The following is a 17,713-nucleotide window of genomic DNA, read 5'->3' on the forward strand; positions in this document are numbered from 1 at the left end:
AGCCAGGGGCTCGGCATTACAGCCAGGTGATGAGGATGTTCAGGATGAGGTCCAGATGACTTAGTATGAGAGCCAGCAGTGCCCAGCCAGATAGGAGCTCAGTGCAGAGGACGGAGGGGAGACTGCATGGTGTGTGATGAGCGCTCCCAGTCTGTATCGGGCTGTGCAGTCCTAGTCCGCCCAGGACACTCTCACCAACTTTGGCTGTACAAGTCCCGCCCACTCACCCCTTGGCAACTCCCGCTGTCCATTAGAGTTCTTCCGTGCTCTATCACATGCCTTTCTCCGCCAATCACAGTTCGGGAGTGGTTTCCGCGGCAACAGCGTCCTGGAAACATCCCGGATCAGAGAAAGCGGTGTTGGGATCCCCCAGAGAGAGAGAGAGCGAGCGAGGGCGGCTGTGATCCCTCCTCCCCGGGAACAGGTGAGTGTGACACCCCGAGTGTGTATAGAGCCCCACCGGACACGACTTCCATGGGTGCCAGGAGTACCTGCCTCTGATTCCCAGCGGAGCTGTCCTCTATAACTCACATTTTACTATTTCTATAGGTGTTCTTTCCGACTGTCCTATAGGTGATCTCTATGACTGCTCTATATGTGTTTCCCATGACTGTCCTATAGGTGATCTCTACGACTCTTCTATGGGTGTTCTCTATGACTCTTCTATAGGTGAACTCTATGACTGTCCTATGGGTTTTCTCTATGACTCTTCTATAGATGATCTCTATGACTGTCCTATAGTTGTTCTTTCTGTCTCTCCTATAGGTGATCTCTATGACTTTCCTATAGGTGTTCTTTCTGTCTCTCATACAGGTGATCTCTATGACTCTCCTATAGGTGATCTCTGTGAATGTTCTATGGGTGTTCTCTATGACTGGCCTATAGGTGCTATTTCTGTCTTTCCCATGGGTGTTCTCTATGACTGTCCTATAGGTGATCGCTATGACTGTCCTATAGGTGATCGCTATGACTGTCCTATAGGTGATCACTATGATTGTCCTATGGGTGTTATTTCTGTCTCTCCTATAGATGAACTCTATGTCTGTCCTATGGGTGTTATCACTGTGACTGTCCTATAGGTGATCTCTATGACTGTCCTATAGGCGATCTCTATGCCTCTCCTATAAGTAAACTCTATGAGTGTCCTATAGGTGTTATTGCTGTGACTATTCTATAGGTGATCTATAGGACTCTCCTATAGGTTATCTTTAGGACTCTCCTACAGGTGGTCTATATGACTCATATAGGTGGTCTATATGACTCAAATAGGTGGTCTCTATGACTCTCCTATAGGTGATCTCTATGACTGTCCTATAGGTGATCTCTGTGACTCCCATATTGGTGTTCTCTGTGACTGTCTTATAGGTGATCTATATGACTCTCCTATAGGTGATCTCTGTGAATGTTCTATGGGTGTTCTCTATGACTGGCCTATAGGTGCTATTTCTGTCTTTCCCATGGGTGTTCTCTATGACTGTCCTATAGGTGATCGCTATGACTGTCCTATAGGTGATCGCTATGACTGTCCTATAGGTGATCACTATGATTGTCCTATAGGTGTTATTTCTGTCTCTCCTATAGATGAACTCTATGACTGTCCTATGGGTGTTATTACTGTGACTGTCCTATAGGTGATCTCTATGACTGTCCTATAGGCGATCTCTATGCCTCCCCTATAAGTAAACTCTACGAGTGTCCTATAGGTGTTATTGCTGTGACTATTCTATAGGTGATCTATAGGACTCTTCTATAGGTTATCTTTAGGACTCTCCTACAGGTGGTCTATATGACTCATATAGGTGGTCTATATGACTCAAATAGGTGGTCTCTATCACTCTCCTATAGGTGATCTCTATGACTGTCCTATAGGTGATCTCTGTGACTCCCATATTGGTGTTCTCTGTGACTGTCTTATAGGTGATCTCTATGACTGTCCTATAGGTGATCGCTATGACTGTCCTATAGATGTTATTTCTGTCTCTCCTATAGGGGAACTCTATGACTGTCATATAGGTGTTATTACTGTGACTCTCCTATAGGGGATCTCTATGACTGTCCTATAGGTTGTCTCTGACTCTTCTATAGGTGTTCTCCACGACTCTCCTATAGGTGATCTCTATAACTCCCCTACAGGTGTTCTCTATGACTCTCCTATAGGTGATCTCTATGACTCCCATACAGGTGTTCTCTATGACTGTCCTATAGGTGTTCTCTATGAATGTCCTATAGGTGATCTATTTGACTGTCCTATGGGTGTTCTCTATGACTCTCCTCTAGGTGTTCTCTATGACGTTCCTATAGGGGATCTCTATGACTGTCCTATAGGTGTTATTTCTGTCTCTCCTATGGGTGATCTCCATGACTCCCCTATAGGTGTTTTCTATAACTCCCCTATAGGTTTTCTTTATGACTGTCCTATAGGTGTTCTTTCTCTCTCTCCTATAAGTGATCTTTATGACTGTCCTATAGGTTTTCTGTATGACTGCGCTATAGGTGATCGCTATGAATGTCCTATGGGTGTTATTTCTGTCTCTCCTATGGTGATCTGTATGACTGTTCTATGGGTTATGTCCATGACTCCCATATAGGTGTTCTCTATGACTGTCCTATAGGTGTTATTTCAGTCTCTCCTATAGATGATGGTTATAATTGTCCTATAGGTGTTAATACTGTGAATCTCCTATAGGTGGTCTCTACGACTGTCCTATAGGTGTTCTGACTCTCCTATAGGTGATCGCTATGACTCTCCTATGGGTGATCTCTATGACTGTCCTATAGGGGATCTATAGGACTATCCTATAGGTGATCTCTATGACTGTCCTACAGGTGTCATTTCTGTCTCTCCTGTGGTTGATCTATATGACTGTTCTATAGGTGATCCACATGACTCCCCTATGTGTTCTCTATGACTGTCCTATAGGTGATCACTATGGCTGTCCTATAGGTGACCACCATGACTGTCCTATATGTGTTATTTTGTCTCTCCTATAGATGAACTCTATGACTGCCCTGTGGGTGTTATTACTGTGACTCTCCTATAGGTGATCTCTATGACTGCCTTATAGGTTGTATCTATGTCTCTCCTATAGGTGATCTTTATGACTCCCCTATAGGTGATCTCTATAACTCCCCTGCACGTGTTCTCTATGACTGTTCTATATGTGTTCTCTATGACTCTCCTATAGGCGATCCCCATGACTGTCCTAGAGGTGATCTTTGACTGTCCTATGGGCGATCTATATGGTCCCCTATAGGTGCTCTCTATGACTCCCCTATAGATGATCTCTATAACTCCCCTACAGGTGTTCTCTATGACTCCCCTATATGTGATCTCCATGACTCTCCTATAGGTGATCCCCATGGCTGTCCTATGGGTGATATCTTTGACTGTCCTATATGTGTTCTCTATTACTGTCCTATAGGTGATTGCTAGGACTTTCCTCTAGGTGATCGCTATGACTGTCCTATAGGTGTTATTTCCGTCTCTCCTATAGGTGATCTCTATGACTGTCTTATAGGTGTTATCTCTGTCTCTCCCATAGGGAAACTCTATGACTTCCTTATAGGGGATCTCTACGATTCCCATATAGGTGATCTCTATGACTTCCCTATAGGTGATCTCTGACTGTCCTATGGGTGATCTCTATGACTCTCCTATAGGTGATATCTATGACTGTCCTATAAGTCATCTCTATGGCTGTCCTATTGGTGTTCTCTATGATTCTCCTATAGGTGTTCACTATGACACCCCTATAGGTGATTGCTATTACTCTCCTATATGCGATCTCCATGACTTCTCTATAGGTAATCTCCATGACTCCCCTATGGGGGTTCTCTATAACTTTCCTATAGGGGTTCTATATGACTGTCCTAAAGGGGTTCTCTATGACTTCCCTAATAGGTGTTCTCTTTGACTCTCCTATAGAGGATCTCTATGAGTGTCCTATAGGTGTTCTCTGACTGTCCTAAAGGCAATCTCTATGACTGTCCTATAGGTGTTCTCTAGGACTCTCCTATAGGTGATCTCTTTGACTGTACTAAAGGTGTTCTCCTTGAATCTCCTATACGTTGTCTCTATGACTCTCCTATAGGTGACCTCTATGACTGTACTATGGGTGTTCTCTATGACTGCCCTAAAGGTGATCTCTATGACTGTGCTATAGGTGTTCTCTATGATTCTCCTATGGGTGTTCTCTATGACTCCCCTATAGGTGTTCTCTATGACTCTCCTAAAGGCAATCTCTATCACTGTCCTATAGTTGATCTCTATGTGTCTCCTATGGGGGATCTCTAGCACTCTCCTATAGGTGATCTCTATGACTCTCCTATATGTGATCTCTATGACTCGCCTATAAGTGTTCTCAATGATTCTCCCATATGTGTCTTTATGACTCTCCTATATGTGATCACTATGACTCTCCCATAGGGGACCTCCATAACTGTGCTATAGGTGTTCTCTATGACTCCCCTATAGGTGTTCTCTATCACTTTCCTATGGGTAATCTCTATGACTGTCCTGTAGGTGATCTCTATGACTCTCCTCTAGGTAATCTCTATGGCTGTCCTATAGGTGTTCTCTATGATTCTCCTATAGGTATTCGCTATGCCACTCCTATAGGTGATCACTATGACTTTCCTATGGGTGATCTCTATGATTCCCCTATAGGCATTATCAACGACTCCCCTATAGGGGATCTCCATGACCCCCCTATAGGGGTTCTCCATGACTGTGCTATAGGGGTTTTCTATGACTGTCCTAAAGGGGTTCTCTATGACTCCCCTAATAGGTGTTCTCTTTGACTCCTATAGGTGATCTCTATGACTGTCCTATAGGTGTTCTCTGACTTTCCTAAAGGTGATCTCTGACTGCCCTATATGTGTTCTCTAGGACTCTCCTATAGGTGATCTCTGTGACTTTCCTATAGGAGATCTCTACAACTCTCCTATAGGTGACCTCTATGACTGTACTATGGGTGTTCTCTGTGACTCCCATATAGGTGATCTCTATGACTGTCCTAAATGTGATCTCTATGACTGACCTATGGGTGTTCTCTATGATTCTCCTATTAGATGTTCTCTATGACTCCCCTATAGGTGTTCTCTAGGACTCTTCTAAAGGCAATCTCTATCACTGTCCTATAGGTGTTCTCTAGGACTCTCCTATAGGGGATCTCTAGGACTCTCCTATAGGTGATCTCTATGACTCTCCTATATGTGATCTTTATGACTTGCCTATAAGTGTTCTCAATGATTGTCCTATATGTGATCTCTATGACTCTCCCATAGGGGACATCCATAACTGTGCTATAGGTGTTTTCTTTGACTCTCATACATGTGATCTCCATGTTTGTCCTGTAGTTGTTCTCAATGACTCCCCTATAGGTGATGTCTATGACTCTCCTATAGGTTAATTCTATGACTCATATATATGTGTACTCTATGGCACATCTATTATTGTTCTCTATGACTCCCCTGTAGGTGTTCTTTATGAATCCCCTATAGGTTGAACTCTAGGTCTCCCCTATAGGTAATCTATATGACTCCCCATAGGTGATCTTTATAACTGCCCTATAGTTGTTCTCTATGACTTGCCTATATGTGATCTATATGACTCTCCCATGGGTGCTCTCTATTACTCTATTATAGGTGCTCTTTTTGACTGTCCTATGGGTGATCTATATGACTGTCCTATAGGTGATCTCTCTGACTCCTATAGGTGCTTTTTTTTAATAGGTGCTGTCTATGACTCCCATGGGTGCTCTCTAACTCACGTAGGTGCTCCATGACTCCCATAGGGGCTCTTTATAACTCTCATAGGTGCTCTCTGTGACTCCCATACCCATATGTGTCTCCCCTTGTATTTGTTATTAGCTGTGCTCTGGGGATCCCCCTCTTGTAATGATGTAGTAGGGGGATGGGATATCACACACAGGTCATAGGGGCTCTGGACTCAGGAAGGGAAGTTTTTCATACCTTCTATGTTCCTCGGATTAGTAATTCAAATGAGCAGAACATCTCAGGATATCACGGAGAAGAGAACTGGTCATGTCTAAGCTTATTCAAGAATCAGAACTGTCAGCCCAAAGTTTAGGAATGTTCATTAGATTTTCTAATAGTTAATGGGGTCAAACTGAGTGACGAAAAACAGAATGTGGTTTCTGTTTGAGAAATTCCATTATCTCCAAACTGACTAGTAAATGCAAGCAGAATTATGAAGTATGACATTCATCAATCCTCTGATGGCATTCATTGAATGTACTCTGACAAGATCTTTTGTACAAACCTTAGTTAAAAAAAAAAATCTACCAGTGTATGGCCAACTATAAAGCGGAGCCAAATCCATCAATTAAACTGTCTCCCAAAACATTTATTTCTTGATCATACATCACGGGACACAGGAGCTCATTACATAGCAGGTTATATAGGTCACCTCTGGTGATTGGACACTGGTTAACCCCAATTAAGGAGAATTCCTCCCCTATATAACCCCTCCCATATGGGAGGCACCTCAGTTTTTTCGCCAGTGTCTATGGTGGTTGGTCACGTAAAACATGTGCTATGAAGAAAGCTCTGTGCAGGTCCCTGCGGGGGCCTAAGGGCTACAACAAACCGGATCCATATCTCGGGCTGATATTTGACTCCCAAGATGGTATGGTACCCGGGCCTCGTCAGCCGAAGAAATTAGGTTTGGCCTGTAAGTCCTCTCCTGTTGGAAGACTGGGCTCTGGGAAAACCAGACTTGGTGTACTGTTTACACAGAGCGCACGAAAGTTTCTGGCAGAGTCTTTTACAAGGTCCAGGTAGGAGGCTCTTCTGAGAAAGAGCCCCAGATAAACCTGAAGGTTGGCTAACACTGCTCGCCGTGATGGGTGAAGGCTGGAATTGGTCTGTTTCAGCAATTCCTGCGGCGAGGACAGGTAAGGAAAGTTAATCCTATATATATAATTATATGATGGATTTCTTCATTGTGAGTAGTTGTATGTCTTACCTGGTTTCCACCACTAGAGGGAGTAAGAGCAGCCTGATGCATACTTACATGCCTTCAGTACACACGCTCAGTGAAGCCTGGTTCTCTAGAGGTCTCACGTCTCCACTGCAATCCCTGCCACAATAAAGCTAATACAGGGGTCCCTCGTAGTCTGGGGGTCCCACGCAGCTCTGATGAGACTCCTTCCCCCCCCCCCTGGATTCCGGCAGTCCTCGTGCACGCGCGCCTAGCGCGCTCCAGGGCTAATGGAGGAGGGGGGAGTGTGGTTGTGAGCCGTGCATGTTGGTGTGCACGGCGCTGTACTGCGCAGGCGCCAGGCGGCAATTTTAAAAGCCCAGAGCGTCAGGGGGCTGTAAGTGAGAGACACAGGAGCTGTGGGCAGTAAGCATCCCAGGGGATTGGATCCAGGCAAACCTTAGACACCTACTTGGCATCAGGTTGTGCAGTATTAAGCATATATATGTTATTGTGAGACTTTTAGCACAACAGTGATTGCACTTTGTACTAGTACCTCTGCTTTGTAGCTTAGGACTATGTCTCCTCATAAGAGGGTCTCAGGGGGAGGTAACAAGGGCACTGGTAAATCACCGCCTCGGTCCAGGGGTTCTAAAAATGCCTGTAAGTTACCATCCCCCCCCTGCAAGACTGGAGCCAGCCTCACAGGACGAGTCAGTGCCCCTGTCAGGTTTTGCAGCCTCTCCTAATACCCCAGCCCCGGTATATGTCACTGAGGACTCCCTTAGGGCTACATTGGAGGGTTTTGAAGGGAGAATCATGAATTTTATTTCTGCTTCCCTGAAAGATAGCAGGAAAAGGGGTAGATCCCCTCCCTCTGCTGAGATTTCTCTCTCAGATAATTCTTCTGACAATGAGGAGAGATCCCTATCTTGGGACAGGGATCTTGAGCAGTCGGAGGAATCAGAGGAAGAAGAGAGAGTCCCCTCCTCCCAGGCGCTCAGAAAACAGGTGCAGTATTATACTGAATTGGTGCGTACCACATTCAGAATGCCTGCTGCTGAAGTTGCTACGTCCTCTGTTTCTTCCCTGGCAGTCAGGAAAATCCCACAGACTGCTTTTTCCTTCCCAATTCATCCTTTAATGGATAAATTGATGTATGAGGATTGGGGACATCCCGATAAACTGTTTGCTCCTCCTAAAAGGTTTTCTATGCATTATCCTCTGGAGGAAAGTTTCACCAAGAAATGGGAGGTCCCATCTGTCGATGCGGCTGTTTCTTGTGTGAATAAAAACCTGACCTGTCCTTTGGATAATGCTCAGGTAAAGATCCAACTGATAAGAAGCTGGAAACATCATTAAAAGCCTCCTTTTCCATGACTGGCACTGTAGTGCAACTTACAGTCGCAGCCGTGGGGTTGTGTCAGTTCCTCAAGGAACAAGTTAAGCAGATGCTTGGCCCCCTTCCCAGTGAGGAAGTGGAGAATTACGCAAAAATACCTCAAATTCTGTGTTTCATGATTGATGCGATTTTGGATTCTGTCCAACAAGCATCTCGTTTATCTCTCCTGTTGGTACACATGCGAAGGGCCCTATGGCTAAAGAATTGGGCAGCTGAGCTATCGTACAAGAAACATTTGATTGGGCTCCCGTTGAAAGGGGAATGTCTGTTTGGAGAAGAATTAGACAAATTCGTCCAAAGAATTTCAGGGGGTAAATCTACTCTCCTTCCAGTCAAAAAGAGCAAACGTCCCTCATTTAGGCGTTCTCTCTCTCCCGGAGCATCAAGCTCTAAGCAGTGGCGACGGCCTTCTCAACCCTCCTCTACAGGAAAGGCTCAGGGCCGGGCCCAAGGGCAGAAAAAGACTTGGGGGCGGAAGCCTGCCAAGCAGAGCCCGAAAGCTTCCTTGTGAAGGGGCGCCCTCGCTCGGCCGAGTGGGGGGAAGGCTTCGGCAGTTTGCGGAAACCTGGCGGGAAGAGATCTGGGACAAGTGGGTGATCTCTTCGGTATCTCTGGGCTACAAGCTAGAGTTTCAGGAGATTCCACCTTCTCGCTTTCTAAGGTCAAGGATCCCCAGGGATCCAGTAAAGCAAAAACCGCTATTTCTGGCCTTGGATCACTTACTATCCCAAGGGGTGATAGTAGAAGTGGACCCAAAAGAACAGGGTTCAGGGTTTTACTTGAATCTCTTCACCGTTCCAAAGCCAAATGGAGGTGTCAGACCTATCCTGGATCTGAAGGATCTGAACCGGTTTTTACACATCCGGAGAGTTTATGGCATCAACAGACGTCAAGGATGCATATCTCCATGTGCCAATTTTTCCCGCACACCAAAAGTATCTAAGGTTTGCGGTAGAGCGGCGCCATTTTCAATTTGTGGCCTTGCCGTTGGGGCTCGCTACGGCCCCTCAAGTCTTCACAAAGATTCTGCACCCTCTCTTGGCAAACCTAAGAGCTCAGGGTATAGCCGTCATTGTTTATCTAGACGACTTGCTTCTCATGGAGAAAACAGTAGCGTCCCTGAACCACAGTGTTTCCAGAACACTAGAACACCTGGAACGTCTAGGTTGGATTATAAACCTAGAAAAGTCGTCCCTACAGCCTGCTACCAGGTTGGAATACCTGGGTATGTTTATTGACACCGCTCAGGGCAAGGTGTTTCTTCCAAGGCCAAAAGCCTTGGCCATCGGGGATCTGGTGCGCCTCATTCTGGGCAGGAGATCTTCCCCCATTCGGTTATGCATGAGACTGTTAGGGAAAATGGTCGCCTCCTTCAAGGCCGTTCCATTTGCCCAGTTCCACTCAAGGCCTCTGCAAAGATGCATCCTTGCGGCCTGGAACAGGAAGCCCTAATCCTTGGATCTTCCTATGCGTCTATCCCCAGGGACAAGCAAAAGTCTCGTCTGGTGGTTACAAACCGAGAATTTGCTGAAAGGCAAAACCTTTCTTCCTCTTCCAGGGAAGGTTATTACGACAGATGCCAGCCTGACAGGCTGGGGAGCAGTGTTGGAGGAGACATGCTCGCAGGGGAGATGGTCTGCGATCTAGAGGCTATTGCCCATAAATGTCTTGGAGATCCGGGCAGTTTATATGGCTCTCTTAAGGTGGTCTTCCAGACTACAGGGTCTCCCTGTTCGGGTTCAGTCCGACAATGCCACAGCAGTGGCCTATATCAATCACCAGGGCGGTACCAGGAGTCTGGTAGCGCAAAAAGAGGTGAATCGCATACTTGTCTGGGCAGAAAAGCATGTTCCATGCCTTTCTGCAGTCTTCATTCCAGGAGTGGAAAATTGGCAGGCGGATTTTCTGAGCCGCCAGCAGTTGTGCCCAGGAGAATGGGCTCTGGGCTCTGCACCCCGACGTGTTTTTGGACATATGTCACAGGTGGGGTACTCCAGACGTAGATCTGTTTGCGTCCAGGTTCAACAGAAAACTGGACAAATTTGTGTCAAGGACAAGAGATACACTCGCTCAGGGGTCGGATGCGCTGACAGTTCCCTGGGATCAGTACAATCTGATTTATGCTTTCCCCCCGTGCCCGCTTCTGTCGCGGTTCCTGGGAAAAGTCAAGAGGGAAACAAAGTCGGTCCTTTTGGTAGCCCCAAAGGCTTGGCCCAGGCGATCCTGGTACGCAGAGATCATGAAGTTGGCCATAGGCGGGCCATGGATCCTCCCTCTCTGACCAGATCTGCTCTCACAGGGTCCAATTTACCACCCTGCTTTACGCAGTCTGAATTTGACGGTTTGGCCACTGAGACCCACATTCTGAGAGACCGTGGGCTTTCGGGGCCAGTCCTTTCTACTCTGGTTAATGCCAGAAAGCCGGCCTCCAGGCTTATTTACTACAAAATCTGGAGGGCATATGTTTCCTGGTGTGAACTCAGGGGATGGCATCCTAGAAAGTATGTCATTAGCAGGATCTTGGCCTTTCTCCAGTCAGGCCTAGAAATTAATTTGGCCGTAAGCACTATCAAGGTGCAGATTTCGGCCCTGTCAGTGTTTTTTCAGAAGCCACTTGCATTGCATTCCCTGGTGCGGGCTTTCATCCAGGGGGCCATGCGGATAAGACCGCCAGTCAAACCTCCGGTATGCCCATGGGATCTAAATTTGGTTCTCTCGGCTTTGCAGGGGCAACCTTTTGAACCTTTGCATCTGGCTTCATTAGTTCTTTTGACCAAAAAATAGGTTTTCTTGGTAGCCATTTCCATGGCTAGAAGAGTGTCAGAACTAGCAGCTCTCTCCAGCAAAGAGCCGTATCTAATTGTTCATAAGGACCGGGTGGTCATGCGCCCCAACAGGTCCTTTCTACCTAAGGTGGTTTCGGGATTCCATTTGAATCAAGATCTAATCCTACCATCCTTTTTTCCGGACCCACAGTCCGCAGAAGAAGAATCCTTGCACACTTTGGATGTGGTAAGGGCAATCAGTATCTATCTTCAAGCAACGGCTCAGATAAGGAAAACTGATTGCTTATTTATTTTGCCAGAAGGCCCTAGGAAGGGCCAGGCGGCATCAAAATCCACTCTCTCAAGGTGGAGTAGATAGATTATTTCTCAGGCCTATAGTGTTAAAGGGAAAATCCCTCCTTTTCAAGTGAAAGCGCACTCTACTAGGGCTGTAAGTGCTTCTTGGGCAGTGTATCACCAGGCCTCCCTGGCTCAGATCTGTAAGGCTGCAACTTGGTCATCAGTCCACACATTCACCAGATTCTATCAGGTGGATGTCAGAGGGCAAGAGGATATCGCCTTCGGGCGCAGTGTACTGCAGGCTGCAGTTTAGGTCCTCCGGCTCATGGCGGTCTATAATTATGATCTGTGTCTCCCTCCCCTCAATCTGAGCATTGCTTTGGGACACCCCACTATGTAATGAGCTCCTGTGTCCCGTGATGTATGATCAAGAAAATAGGATTTTTATATACAGCTTACCTGTAAAATCCTTTTCTTGAGAGTACATCACGGGACACAGGGCTCCCGCCCCTCTTGGGTTTTACGTGGTTTCCTATTGCTTTGCTACAAAACTGAGGTGCCTCCCATATGGGAGGGCTTATATAGGGGAGGAATTCTCCTTAATTGGGGTTAACCAGTGTCCAATCACCAGAGGTGACCCACTATGTAATGAGCTCTTGTGTCCCGTGATGTACTCTCAAGAAAAGGATTTTACAGGTAAGCTGTATATAAAAATCCTATTATTCGAGGCATGACATGAATGATAACTGCCGTAGTGGCTTGTGCTCTCAACTCTCAACTCAAGCCCATCAATTTGTTGGAGCCATAACTGATCATGTGTACAGGACCATGGCAAGTGCAAATCAAACAGAGGCTAAGATGGCAGCTTCCTTGGCTGAAAAGTAGAGGAAGGTTTAGTTCTACTTTAAAGTGGAACTTCCAGAAGAGAAATGGAGCTAGATAAAGGGAAAATGTCAACCTTTCATAGGTAAGCCTGCACATGTGATAATGTAAGACTGGATATTCAGATCCTCCCATAAGCTTATTTGAATGATTAAATTAATTAAAGCTTAAATAAATCATTCTGTACTTCTTTCCATTTTTGAGACATGGATCTATTTAAATGTATAATTGGCAACATAGGAATTTTTTGGTCTAAAATGCCTTGCAACGCAGGGGGTCCTAGTTTGTTTTCCACTCGTGATATATACATGTACATGGAGCTTTCATGTTCTTGTGTTTTTTGTGGGATTTGCAATGTGCACTGTTATTTCAACAAGCTTTATTTTTTCCAATAGACAATGGAGCATTCTTCATATAGACCTTCAGCACGGGCATTCCTGTCTCAGGTATGTGTTAGCATTTTGGTTTTCATATGGAAAGACACGCTTCATGTACATTTGGAACATAGACACTTCTCCCCACAGGGCCGGCCTAAGACATTGTGCTGCCTGGGTCCAAGAATGAAATGCTGCCTCCCGACCCCCTACCCCCCCAAAAAAAATCATGCCCACCAAAAGGCACCCGCACCCATTATTTTATATCATGATAATTAAAGCTAAAATGAAATTTATCAGGAAATCAGACTTACATGCAACATCACCTTGTCTATATGCAAAATTATATGACATACCATTATGTTCAATTCTAAGAGATGGGCTTAGGTGAGTATAGGGGCAGGCTAGGGCAATAAATAGACAGCCTAGGGTAGTATAGGGGCAGGCTAGGGTAGTAAATAGACAGGCTAGGGTAGAATAGGGAAGGCTAGGGTAGTATATGGACAGGCTAGGGTAGTATATTAACAAGCTGGGGTAGTATATGGACAGGCTAAGGCAGTATAGGGGCATGCTAGGTTAGTATATGGACAAGCTGGGGTAGTATATGGACAGGCTAAGGCAGTATAGGGGCATGCTAGGGTAGTATATGGACAGGCTAGGGTAGTATATGGACAAGCTGGGGTAGTATATGGACAAGCTGGGGTAGTATATGGACAAGCTGGGGTAGTATAGGGGCATGCTAGGGTAGTATATGGATAAGCTGGGGTATTATATGGACAGGCTAAGGTAGTATAGGGGCAGGCTGGGGTAGTATATACACAGGCTAGGGTCATATATAGACAGTCTAGGGCAGTATAGGGGTGGGCGAGGGTAGTATAGGGGCAGGTGGAGCGGCCAGGGGGCAGTTGTCATGACACACAAAACTGCTGGAAAAAAAATCTTGGTCGTCATATTGCTGGGTAAATAGAAGAGAAGGAGAGGTGACTGTGGTTCAGTTTGCTGCCCCTCTTATGCCGCTTACACACAGACGGACTTACCGATGGAAGATGTGCGATCGGAGCTTGTTGTCGGAAATTCTGACCATGTGTAGGCTCCATTGACAGTTTCCATCAGAATTTTTGTCACACAAAAATTGAGGTCTGGTTCTCCAATTTTTTGACAACAAAACCTGTTTGCGTTAATTTCCGATCGTGTATACACAAGCACCATCATCCCAATTATATATGGAATAAGTATTTGAAAATTCTGGTCTCCAGCCAGAAACATCAAGAAAGAATGCGAGCAGGGGGACTATTGCGGTGCACATTAAACATATACATAAATTAAAAAAAGAAATAAAGTAAAAAGGTTGTATCGTTTATTTAAATATAAAAACATTTTGCAGTGCAACATATCAATAACTCATGGGGAAGGTGAAGTATTTAGACTAGTTTCGCTTTTCAGCTTCTTCAGGAAATACATACATCTAAGGCCCCTTTCACACATGCGGATGATACGTCCGTATTTCATCCATCCGTTTGCGGATGAAATACGGACATACATTCATCCCTATGGGATAGCGGGTGTCTGCGGATGAACATCCGCAGACACCCGATTTCCTCCGCCTCCGCAACAGTCCGATTCTGCAGACGGAGGAAAATCCTATTCTATCCGTCTGCAGAGCGGATCGGATGAACACGGACACATGGTCCGTGCTCATCCGATCCCTATAGAGGAGAGCAGAGAGCTGACAGGGCGGTCCCTGCACAGTGTGCGGAGACCGCCCTGTCCGCAGCCGGCTCAGCGGGGACAACGGAGCGATCCCCGCTGAGCGAGCGGATCATCACGCCCCGTGTGAAAGAGGCCTAAGGATATATTCATAAATCACAGTTAGATCAATAAAAACTGTATGAAGTAACTTTCAGTAACAACACAGAAGAAATGGAGAAGGAAACGATTATGCAATACATATCAAAATTTAGCAGAGTCTTACCCAAACGCCTTAGTCCCAGGGTAGCTCAGACATATTATATAAGAGCTGCAATGAAGAATGGGAGGTGTGTGCTGGCATCTTAGGGATTCTGAATTTTTATATATGTGTTATGTCAGGTTGGGTTTTATTAGAACACTATCTATTTAAAGGTCAACCCCAACCTAATTTCTCTTTTGCATTTGTGTTGGTGGGTAAAGCAGAATTCCAGGTATGGGTACTTTTTACATAGTTACATTGATCTTGCTTAGACCAATGTAACTATGTATATACCATAAATGTGGGATCCCTCTAGGAAGGAAATCATTATAGTAGACACCACTACTCCACTAATCTCCATTTGCTTCTGGGTCATGTGTCAAGTGGCTGCCCTGCTGCATTGTGTATACAGGAGGTCGCCCATTTGGCACAGGCACTATTCAGAGTTCTCTTTGCATTTTCTCAATGAGTGTAAAGCATTCTCTTCTTGGACAAGGTGGAGAGGCAGGGTGGTGACATCACACTCTATACTTCGTCCAATCAGAGAATGTGTTGCATAAACTGAAAAAATTCAAACGTTTGCTGAATAGCACCCATGCCAAGCAGGCGATCTCCCGTGTTCACAATGCAGCAAGGCAACCGCTCGGCACAGGACCCAGAAGCAATTGAGATTACTAAAGTAGTTACAGTGATTTCCAGCTTCAAGAGGGATCCCACAGGTATGCATGTAAAATGTCCATACCTGGAAATCTTCTTTAAAGGTCAACTGTCACCAGTTATAAAATGTCATGTAACACAGCTGGACTTGGGTTGTTTTTCTTTAAAAATAGCAACCCATGTTCATTTTTTCCTTTTTTTTTTTTTGTTGGCTTTGGTTTCTTTTCAAGTATTGGCTCCCCCCAGGTTGTCTGTCTGCAGGGTGATATTACAGGTGCTGGTCTGGGGGAAGGATAGAAGAAAACATGGTTCATCTACTCAGTTATGCCTGATGCACACGATGAGATTATGGGACAAATGATTGTCGTTTTTTTTTTTTGCATGCTAATTTCAGTTCGAACCTGAAGAGTTGACTAGTCACAGAAATTCTCATACGACAGAATAAAAAATCGGAAGTGATCTCATGTGTTGTAGTATATTTGTATTGCATTTTCGAACGACTGCACTGATTAAACGAAAATCGTACGATCTGGTATCATATGAATTTTTTTTCGTGCATGTCCGATCAAATAATATTGGATGAACTGTCCCGATCGCCTCTAGAAAGCTGTGTACTAACGAACAGATTATCGTACGATCGCTCTGAAATCGTTGTTTTTTCGTACGATTTTTTATGTTTATGGGGCTTAAGCCTCAATACACTCGAGCTTTCACTTAGCTGAGTGAATGAGGTGAAACTGAGTGAAAATTAATTTTGCAAGAATACCCAATGCAAGAAAAAGTAACAAAAAAAAAAAAAGAATATTTTTGCTCACACATGATTGGCTAAATGAAGTCATGCTTTACCCCTTTAGTAAATGAACCCCATGGAATGGAATTGTAATGTAGCTGTAGATGGGAGATAGGGGCGTGTCAGTGACTGTACTGTTCTGTCATATAAAGGCTTCAGTATACAGTGGTCACAGACATTACTTTGCTACCCTACTTGAACTTTCAGTAGTGGAAACTTCAAATTACAAATTAAAGGGGTTGTAAAGGCTTGTGTTTTTTCACCTTAATGCATCCTATGCAGTAAGGTGAAACAAAACCTGGCAGTCACCGGCCCACTATACCCCCCCCCCCCCCCGTTTTACTTACCTGAGCCCCTTCATCTAATTCGTCCTTCTCTCCATGGAGTCCCGGCTTTGATTGGACATATTGATAGCAGCGCAGTCATTGGCTCCCACTGCTGTCAATCAAATCCAATGACCCGGGGGGCGGGGCCGAGTCATACACTCAGCTTCTATGGACGCTGAATGAATGGGCCCGCAAAGTAACCCCCTCGGGAGAGCGCTTCTTCTAGGGGGTTATCTAATGTGGGGAGGAGCTGCGCGAGGTACCGAGGGACCCCAGAAGAGGATGTTCAGGGCCACTCTGCAAAACAAACTGCACAATGGAGGTAAGTATGATATGTTTGTTATTAAAAAAACAAAACAAAAAAAACATAGCTTTAGTATAACTTTTAGGCTTCATTCCCACGAGGCGGATCCGCTGCCTCGGAGTCCACCTCCGTCCGCCAGCTCAGCGGGAGATCTCTCAGTTGATCTCCACTGAGCCGGCGGATGACAGGTCCCTCTCTGCTCACTGAGTGGGGAGGGGCTTGTCGAGCGCCGCTGGTTTCAATGGAGAGATTGAATGAAAACAGACAGCATGTCCGGTTTCATCAGCTCACTCCCGATCTGATCCGCCAGCGACGGATCCGGACGTAGGGCCATCCGTCTGCTTTTGGCGAATCGGACCAGGACGGATGTCAGCGGACATGTCACCGCTGACATCCGTCGCTCCATAGACCAGCATGGAGCGCCCGTTCAGGTCCGCCGTCAAAACTGACAGGCGGACCTGAATGTTCCGACAGTGTGAAAGGGGCCTAATGTGTATAAAAGAAGTATAAATATAGTTTAGTTAGGATGGCTACAGATTGGCATTAAGATATAACTAAAAGACAAAACTTTTTTTTTTTGTTTTGCATAGAGTGAAGTGGGATTGGAACACCTATGAGGTTTTTATTGTCCCCGTTAGGGAGATTCACCCTCTTTGTCTGTTTACCATTAATTGAACGTAAAAGAAAATCCAAAATTTTGAGTTGACATCGGAACAGTAATAGAAGGGAAATCTTCCACTGGGGGGGACACGTTCTGGAGACACCTCAGGATTTCCTCTCACTTCCTGTTTTGGCTATGGGGCAGGAAGTGAAGGTAAATCTCCCAAATGAGAAACAGATGGCAAAAAAAAAATCCAAGGCTTATAATCTTCCTTTACTCTAGAGAAAAATAAAGTTTTATCTTCAGTGACACTTTAAATCCCACATCGGAGAGTTTGGTGGTGTAATTTGCCATTGGTATGGTCTCCTTTAGACAATCACAAGCACTTAGCAAATATGTCACAATCTCTCAGCCAGTTTAT

General features: G+C 45.3%; 1 protein-coding gene across 2 annotated transcripts in view; it reads left to right on the forward strand.

The window, feature by feature from the left end:
- The first annotated feature begins 295 nt into the window (after window positions 1-295).
- EFCAB6 (EF-hand calcium binding domain 6) overlaps window positions 296-17,713 on the forward strand; it is a 270,887-nt gene continuing 253,469 nt past the window's right edge. The window contains exons 1-2 of one of the 2 annotated variants that reach the window (XM_077469390.1): window positions 296-424; window positions 12,688-12,738. In XM_077469390.1, the coding sequence (XP_077325516.1) occupies window positions 12,691-12,738 (48 nt within the window). In that variant the 5' untranslated portion in view covers window positions 296-424; window positions 12,688-12,690. The remainder of the gene's footprint in view (window positions 425-12,687; window positions 12,739-17,713) is intronic. The other variant, XM_077469391.1, reaches the window with a different exon arrangement.

Source organism: Lithobates pipiens, unplaced genomic scaffold, assembly GCF_037356315.1.
Source record: "Lithobates pipiens isolate NorthernLeopardFrog02 unplaced genomic scaffold, aLitPip1_a1.2 Scaffold_8, whole genome shotgun sequence".
Taxonomy (NCBI): Eukaryota; Metazoa; Chordata; class Amphibia; order Anura; family Ranidae; genus Lithobates; species Lithobates pipiens.